At 39.1% G+C, this 9,303-nt stretch overlaps 1 protein-coding gene across 3 annotated transcripts in view; it reads right to left on the minus strand.

Annotated features, from left to right (window-relative positions):
* Window positions 1-9,303, minus strand: part of FZD6 (frizzled class receptor 6) — a 36,012-nt gene that overhangs the window by 9,457 nt on the left and 17,252 nt on the right. For all 3 annotated transcript variants that reach the window (XM_011931104.1, XM_011931112.1, XM_011931121.1), the window contains exon 3: window positions 4,887-5,083. In XM_011931104.1, the coding sequence (XP_011786494.1) occupies window positions 4,887-5,083 (197 nt within the window). The remainder of the gene's footprint in view (window positions 1-4,886; window positions 5,084-9,303) is intronic.

A 9,303-nucleotide genomic window follows, 5' to 3' on the forward strand; every position in this document is an offset into this window, starting at 1 on the left:
GATCACTTGAGGTCAGGAGTTCAAGACCAGCCTGGCCAACATGGTGAAACCCTGTCTCTACTAAAAATATGAAAATTAGCCGGGCGTGGTGACAGGTGCCAGTAATCCCAGTGACTTGGGAAGCTGAGGCAGGAGAATCACTCGAACCTGGGAGGCGGAGGTTGCAGTGAGCCAAGACTGAGCCACCGCACTCCAGCCTGGGAGACAGAGGGAGACTCTGTCTCAAGGAAAAATAAAAAGTATTGGAGGTTTTAAATGAGAAAGCATTTTAAATATACCTTAGAAAGAATAGACTAAAACATATGCCCATAAAATGAAATACAAAAAAAACATCTACCAGCTTTATTAAAACATAATATCATGTCAATTTTGCTTTATACATTTTAAAATAAAGCAATATAACATTATAGATACAGTGGGGACCCCTTTCTGGTCTTATTTCCTTCTCTCCTCAGAAGTATTCATTACCACAAATTCCGTTTTTACTCTCAAACGTTTAAAAAAATATTTTTATTACATTATTTACTAACCATAACCTTATAAAGTATTGTTTTTCAGGTTTTGAACTTTATATAAATGACATCATGCTGTATATAGCATGCTATAACTTACGTTTTAAAATTTAACACTATATTTTCTAGATTTATCCATGTTGACAGATGTGGGTCAACTTTATTCATTTTATCAACTGTATGGTAGTATTCCAGTGTCTAAGTATATCACAATTTACTAATCATTCTTCTATGATGGACTTTTAGATTTTTTCCCATTAAAAGAATTAGGAAGAATCTACAATCAATATTCTTGTGCACAACTCTCTGTGAAAGAGTTTCTATGGGAAGCGATTTCCTAGGATGCAGGGTTAAGCATCTGCCATTTTACTATATATTACTAAGTTGTTCCTGAAAGTGATTATGTATCTACCAGAAGTGTGTACGTTCCACATAGGTTCTATAGTTTCTTCAGTCTAAAAATAAAAAGCTAACCAGTTTCTTTCCCCAATTTATTATATGAGGTCTCACTGTATCAGTAGAATAAATTATCAGCCTCCACTGTCTAGAGAATAGGAAAAAAAATAATTAATCAAGACTAATGTGGAAAAGGTCAGTGAATGGATACATTCATTCATAAGTTAATTGTGCTTAAAACCTTATTTTCTCCACATGAACTCTAATTGCAAACGATCAAGTCAGTCAGTATTCATCATGTTTATTCACTATCACAGAAAGGTCCAGATAGAGTATTTCTCTTAAATATATGCCTGTATATGCCTGAGATTCAATTTTTTTTTTTTTTTTTAAATGGAGACTGGGTCTCGCTGTGTTACCCAGGCTGGTCTTGATTTCCTGGACTCAAGCGATCCTCTTAAATAGCTGAGAATACAGCTGTGCAACACCATTCCTGGCTTATGCTAAGAGTTTTATATCCAAAAAAGACGATTCACCTTGCCAAAATATTACATTAACAGTGGTCTGAAGGTATATGGAACAAGTACAGTCAGCATTTTGATCTTAATGCAGTAGAATATTTCATGTTATAAAAACATCTGTTAAGCATGTTTGTAACGTTTTCACTTTGAAATGCACTTATTAATGATAAAATCTGTCATAGCACAGTGGCTGAGGTATGGAAAGACCTCTGATAAATCTTATTAGGAAAGTGTGTTTTCATGAAAGCAAGTCAGCTATACCTTTGAGGAGAAAAAGTTTGACTATCATAATAAAGACAGGAAAATGAGTGTAAGGAAACAAGTATAACAGAAAATAAGATTCCACAGACTCTCAGGTGGTATGGTGGATATGCGCTGCTGTGAGGAAAGAGAGAGAAATGAAGAGAAGGAGCACTATGGGTCAAATGAGTGGAATTCATCTATTGGCAAGCTACCCGAGGATGGCTGGAGCTGGAAGTGAAAACAAAGTTCAGTTTACAAAACGCTTCACGTAGAAAAGAATGTGCCTGTGCTCTGATGAGCTGAGGAAACTACAGACCTCAAAGAATGAATGCACCTTTTTCTTTCAAGGCAAAGGCATTCTCCTGGGGAACCAAGAGCCTAATGCATGTCATAACCACACAGTTCTGCTGTTTCTCAAATAATAGATGCGGCCTTCATGTTTTTACCACAGTTATGTTAAATCTTTCATTATGCTAGAAATCTTTCAATGAGCTAGATTTTATGTTTTAACCAGAGGTTCCCCTCTTTCTTTGCGTGTGTTTTCAAAGTAAATAAGATGCCACAAAAGCCTGAAGTTCTTATTTATAGAAATGAAAAAATATTCTCCAGTATAGGCCATACTAGAATTATTTTTATGTGCAACTGACCCAACTAACATTGTATAAAAGGATGTTTATGGGTTTGCTTTATATTAATGGGATATGGTTTAATGTAGGGCTTAAACAATTTTAAAAAATGAATTCTACTTCCCAATTCAATGTGTCAAGCATTCTCAAACATGAATAAATTTGATTTAGTTTAATTATTTAAAAACTATCTATTTCTCAAAAAATCAAGTTACAAAGACCAAAACTCCAACAAAGTTAGAAACTAAGCATAGGTGCCAGCATAAATTTTTTCAAGTTATAACCTCCCCTGCTTTGAAACTGAGTAGGCAATCTCATAATGAAAGAGCAAGTATTTTCTCCATAGGCCTCACCATCTTCTCATATAAATATAACTTACTTACTGAATCTTCTCCTTCCCTCCACTAAAATGTAAGGTTCATGATGGCAGAAATTTTTGCCTGTTATAACTCTAGTGCCTAGAACAGTCCTGGCACACAGTAAGAGTGCAAGAAATATGAGTTAAATGAATCATCAGTTTTCTCTCCTTTGCTTTTGCTGTCATCATCCTTGGTGACTTGACCAAGAACAAGCCATCCACACTCTGGCTTCTCGGCTATTTAGCCTCCTCATCTCCAGTGATTATCCCTAACCCACAGTGGCCACCCGTAATCAAAGTCACACAGGGAACCCTGCCACAACCTGCAAGTACGTACTATCTCCAAAAATCAACTCAAGCATCCTGCCCTTCGTCTGCAAGTTCCTATCCTTGCAATTCATTTTTTAAAAAATTTTCATTATGCCTTAAAAAAAAAAAAAAAACCTCACTGGGCTAGATCTCCTGCAGCTTGTCTCCATACATTAGTTCTTTTCTCTCTTCATTTCGCTCCCCATCCATTTAGACTTTCATAGGCTATTGTTTCAGTAACACCCTTCTCATTATCCTTCATTTTTTAGTGCACCTTTATCTTTGCACTGAATCCATCTGAAAAAACCCCAGCCACAACTATTTGCCTTCTCTGTGCTTAGTCCCAAGCATCCCACCACAGCTGGAGAAGTTCTCAATAGGCCAGATGAGATCCACCAATTCAGGATTGCCTGATTTACCTGAAATGTTACGAAGCCTCTCTAGTTGACTCATTCTCCTATGCTCCATAATGACCACTTCTCTTGAACACATATCCTTCTTTTCCAGACTCACAACAGAGGACCTCCTTGACTCTTATTATGTCACAATGGAAATAGAAACCATCAGAAAGAAATTCTTGCAACAACTCTTACCAAATACACAAACCTACCTATATCCACAGCCATCCTATCCCTTCCTACTGTTACAACAGATGTTCCTCCCATCCACGGTCAAAATGTCATCTATGCTTGGGATCCTACCTCCTTCTTAGAAAACTACTATTGAAGACTTCTTCTACCCCATATATGCTTGCCTCTTCCTTTTTCCTAGTAGTTCTTAAAATAGTTCTTTCCCATTAAACTCATAAACTTTCCTCTTTTATAGCCAACTTCCCTAAGAACTCTGTTTCTGGCTTCACTTTCTCCTCACTCCTTCACCTACTGTGATCTGTCCTTTGCCCCAATCACTCTAGTGAAATAGCATAGTGTAATATTCTTTTTGACTGGCAGCACCTGACATGTCCTCTGCCTTGAATACTTTTTTCCTTCGGGACACACATTTACTATTTGTTTCAGTTATAACCACATGACTGACATCTTGCCAACAGGAATGCATGTGGAAAAGGTGTAACACTTCCCATCTGAGGCACTCAAGAAAAGGTGTGGGTTCTCTACCTTCTCTCTCCCATCCACCTGGCTGACAGAGTTGCAGGATGGAAGTGTCCTGGATTCCTAACAGAAACTGCCACAGAGTGCTGCCCAACCCTCAGGAGACTGACACAGGTTCCATGCTCTATACAGAAGCTCACAGGATCATGCTACCCATTCTTATCTTAAAATATTGAAGACCTCATTGCTTTCAGCATAAAAATATGCAAGATGGGCCCTGGATGGTCTGACTGCTGCTTCTCTCTCCTTTCTTATCTTGCACTATATTCTTTCTTACTCTCATCACTCCAGCTATACTAGTTTTTGAATTCCCTGTATATGCCATGCTCCCTCACTCCCTGTTCAGGCTCTGCAGGGTCTCTGAATAAGCTATTCCCACTGCCCAAAATGGTCTTCCCTCCTCTTATTGCCTAGTTACCTCTGTCTTACCCTTACCCTTCATACTTTAGCTCAACAGTCATTTCCTTCGCTTTTCCCCAGTTTAGGTCAAAGCTATCATTATATATTCTCATAGAACTATCTACCTTTCCTTTGTTGTATCTATCACAGTCATAATTTTGCACTTATTTGCATAATTATTTGATTACTGCCTGTCCCTCTCACCTCACTGTAAGTTCCCTGAGAATAAGAACTGAGTCTGTTTTTTGCTCACCTTTGTGTCCACAACACTTAGCACTATAGTGCCTGGCATATATTAAGTGTGTAATAAACATTTTTGGAATTAAATAATGAAAGCCTGTCACTAGCATCCCAGAGAGCTAGTACCAGTAGTAAAATACCATTAGTAGCTTTCCATGAAAAACATAATTTACCTGTCACATTCAAGCTCCTCAGGCCATCGGATCCCAAAAGTGTCAATTAATTTTTTGCAATCAGAATATACTTTCTCACAAAGTTTACGACAAGGTGGAACCACATGAATTTGCTCTGTGCAGGTTGGTACAAATGCCTTGCAGAGGAAAGTTTCAATGTTTGGTGAACATTCCAGATTTGCAAGAGGAAGAAAATGCTATTAAAGACATCAAGATACAGTTAGAAAACATTTTAATAATAGATGAATAAAATTAATATATTTACTGTTTAAAGTATATACTTTTTCACTTATACTCCAAAAGAATCTTTAAATCTCCCTCTACCAGACTTATGAACTCTTCATACACAATGGAATACTACTATTTTATTCAATCATATATTTTTCAAGAAGACATGGATTATTCCAGGGAAATCACTTGTCAGAATCACCAAGAAACTCCACATTGTCAAATCTGATGGTAAATTCCGAATGTTCCTTCTACTCAACTCTTAACAGCAATCGACACAGTGGCTCCTAGCTTCCTCTTGAGGCCCCTTCCAGGACACAAATTCTCTTGGACTTCTAGCTGTCTCATTGGCTGTTCCTTTTCTGGTCCTCTTCCATTTCCCAATTATGATCACTGAAATGCTCCAGAGCTCAGTCCCCAAGACCTCTTCTCTATCTCTACTGACTCTCAGGGGAAACTCATCCAGCCTCCATCTCTACCGTGAACCATAGACTTGAATGAGCATCTGCTCCAGGACAACTCCATTTGGCTGTTAATGGGCATCTCGAACCCAAAGTATGCAAAATACAACTCAATCCCACCATATCTCTGCCTCCCAAACACTCCCTTAGTATTCTCCATCTCAGTAAATAATGCCACCATTCACCAAGTTGCTCAGGCCAAGAATCTTACAACTCACTCTTTTTTCTTTCTTTCTTTCTTTCTTTTCTCTTTTCTTTTCTTTTTTTTTTTTTTTTTTTTTTTTTTTGAGATGGAGTATTGCTCTGTTGCCCAGGTTGGAGTGCAGTGGCATAATCTCGGCTCACCACAACCTCTGCCTCCCAGGTTCAAGCAATTCTCCTGCCTCAGCCTCCCAAGCAGCTAGGACTATAGGCGCATACCACCACGCCCAACTAATTTTTTTATTTTTAGTAGAGACGAGGTTTCACCATGTTGGCCAGGCTGGTCTTACAACTCGTTCTTTACTCCTCTTCTTTCATCCCATCTCCAACCCATCAGCAAATCCTGTTGACTCTCCCTTTAAAGTATATTCCAAATCTGACCATTTCTCACTATTACCACCCAATCTAAGCCACCATTGTCTTTCACCTCAACTACTAAAATGGCCTCCTAACAGGTCTCACTACTTCCCACACTTGCTAATCTTACAGTCAACTTCCCAACCTATGTGATTCTTTAAAATGTAAGTGTATCCTTGTTCAAAGGCTCCAATAAAATAAATTCCAAAGTCTTTTCCAATTCCCAGGAGCCCTTAAATTTCCGGGTTTCCCGCTATGTCTCCAGTTTCATTTCTGGCCACTTTGTCTCTTATTTACTCCATTGCCACTAAACTGGACTTTTGCTTCTCATAGTTTCATGTGTATTTCTGTCTCAGAGTCTTTATACTGGCTGTTCCCCTCACCTCTTCACCCAGATAGTGAGTCTTGTGCCCTCATTTGAGCATTTGAGTCTCTGCTCAATTCACCTCAAAGAGGCATTCCTGCCCATCCTATCTAAAATTATCCTGTTCTTATCTTTCTCATTACCCTGGTTTGCATTTCTTTTAAGCCCTTATCACTATCTGACATTTCATTATGCACTAGTTTATTTAATTTTTGTCTTCACCACTAGAATGTAAATTCTAAGAGGGAAAGGATTTTTTCTATTTTGCTCACTGCTCTATCTCCAGTGCCTAAAACAGTGTCTGCTACATGGCCATTTCTCTATATTTACAGAATAAATACATGATTCTCCAAAACAATAAATGAACACTGAAAAAGCATATCAATAAAACATTTCAGAGCATCAAGACAAAGATCATAAATGTTTCCGGGGGGGGGTGAAAACAGAATACATGTAACTAAATTAAACTGTGAATATTTGATAATATCAGAAGCTAGAAAAAAATGAAAAAATAACTATAAAATTATAAAGAAAAATGCATTTCAACCTAGAATTCTAGATCCAATCAAACATTTAGAGGGTAGACTACTGACATTTTTGGCGCTGTAAGGAATACAAAATTTAAACTTTCAAGCATCCCTGTTTAGGAAGCAACTAGAAGATGTAATATTCCTGAAATAAATTGAAGGAATATATGAATAAACCAGGAAGGAAAATAATATGGGACCCAGGAATTAGCTGATTCAACAGTGAAGAATGACAAGAGAAATTCTCCGTGTGACAACTACAAATCTAGTCCAGAAGCAATCAGAGCACATTTGACAGAAGGGCAGATGGCTGAGGAAGAAAGGTCTCCAAGGGAAAGGAGTGGGGATTGAGATTGACAGATTATATGTTATTTTGAGCACTAGGAAAATTGCTGCCAGGTGTATGACAAGTCTGTTAGGATATCTAAAAACAGTCAGACATTGTTACATAAAAAACAAAGCAAAATACAGCTACTGTGTTAATTGTCTGGAGAGTATTAAAAACATAAATGTACTCAAAGTATACTACCTGACTCAGCAGTGTGCAATATTTAATATTTCTAGTAATGTTATCAGTGACTATTCATTTAATCAAAAACTGTATTAGGAGAAGTAAAAGTGGCAGGGTAAGAGAAATGAATTATCAACTACCCTAATAGGAAAGAATAAACAGAAACAGCCTGAAGTTCTAAACTGATTAATCTATAACCAACAGAGTAAACCTGTTAGTTAGAATGTGGCCTGCATACCAGAGGAACACCTAAAAGAGTTCAAAGAGGCTGCCTCTCAAGCGCAGGACTGGGATGTGGGTGGAAAAGGTGGGTAAGGACTATTATTTTTCTGTTCAAAGCCTTTTAGTATTGAGGGTTTTCTTTTCCAGCTTTATTCAGGTACAGCTGATGTATGATAAACTGAACATGTATAAAGTATACAATTTGATAGGTTTTGAAATGATTATCACAATCAAGGTAATAAATATATCCCTCATCACCAGAAGTTTCCTCTGGCTCCCTTGTCATCCCTCTCGCCCTTCCATTCTCCTCAGCCCCTCAGTAACTCTCACGCCTGACAACAACTGATCTGCCTTCTGTCACTGCAGAGTGGCATTTTCTATAATTTTACATAAGTGGAATCATATAGTATGTTTTCTTTTTTGTCTGGCTTCTTTCACTTAGCATCATTGTTTTGTGATTCAGTCATGTTGTTTGATGCATCAGTAGTTCATTCCTTTTTTTTTTTTTTTAGACGGAGTCTTGATCTGTAGCCCAGGCTGAAGTGCAGTGGTGCAATCTCGGCTCACTGAAAGTTCTGCCTCCCAGGTTCACTCCATTCTCCTGCCTCAGCCTCCCAAGTAGCTGGGAATACAGGCGCCCGCCACCACGCCTGGATAATTTTTTGTATTTTTAGTAGAGATGGGTTTCACTGTTAGCCAGGATGGTCTCGATCTCCTGACCTCATGCTCTGCCCGCCTCGGCCTCCCAAAGTGCTGGGATTACAGGTATGAGCAACCACGCTGGCCACACCTGGCTAATTCTTTGTATTTTTAGTAGAGACGGGGTTTCACTATGTTGGCCAGGCTGGTCTTGAACTCCTGACCTCATGATACACCCGCCTCAGCCTCCCAAAGACAAGTCTGTTTGTTTTAAGGGACAGCATCCATCTGTGCCACTCTCACTATCTGTATGAATAAACTGCACCCCCAACCTGTTGATAGGACCTGCATGCTCATAATGCTAGAAGTTCTCTCCAGGCAGCTAGCTGGAACCAAATGCTGACATGAAAAGTACAAAAGATTAGGAATGCTTATATCCAGGCTAACACTCAGTGATGAGGATGTCTAGTTATGAGACAAGAAATCTGAAGTTTTGGGCTGGGTGTGGTGGCTCATGCCTGTAATCCCAGCACTTTGGGAGGCCGAGGCAGGCAGATCACACCCCGTCTCTACTAAAAATACAGAAAATTAGCTGGGCGTGGTGGGGGGCGCCTGTAGTCCCAGCTACTCAAGAGGCTGAGGCAGAATGGCGTGAACCCAGGAGGCGGAGCTGGTAGTGAGCCGAGACCACGCCACTGCACTCCAGCCTGGGTGACAGAGCAAGACTCCATCTCAAATTAAAAAAAAGAAAAAAGAGAAAAAGAAATTTGAAATTTCAGGCCAGGTGCAGTGGCCTGTAATCCCAGCACTTTGGGAGGCCGAGGTAGGTGGATCACCTGAGGTCGGGAGTTCAAGACCAGCCTGACCAACATGGAGAAACCCCATCTCTACTAAAAATACAAAATTA

The sequence above is a fragment of the Colobus angolensis genome, unplaced genomic scaffold, assembly GCF_000951035.1.
Source record: "Colobus angolensis palliatus isolate OR3802 unplaced genomic scaffold, Cang.pa_1.0 Scaffold121, whole genome shotgun sequence".
Lineage (NCBI taxonomy): Eukaryota > Metazoa > Chordata > Mammalia > Primates > Cercopithecidae > Colobus > Colobus angolensis.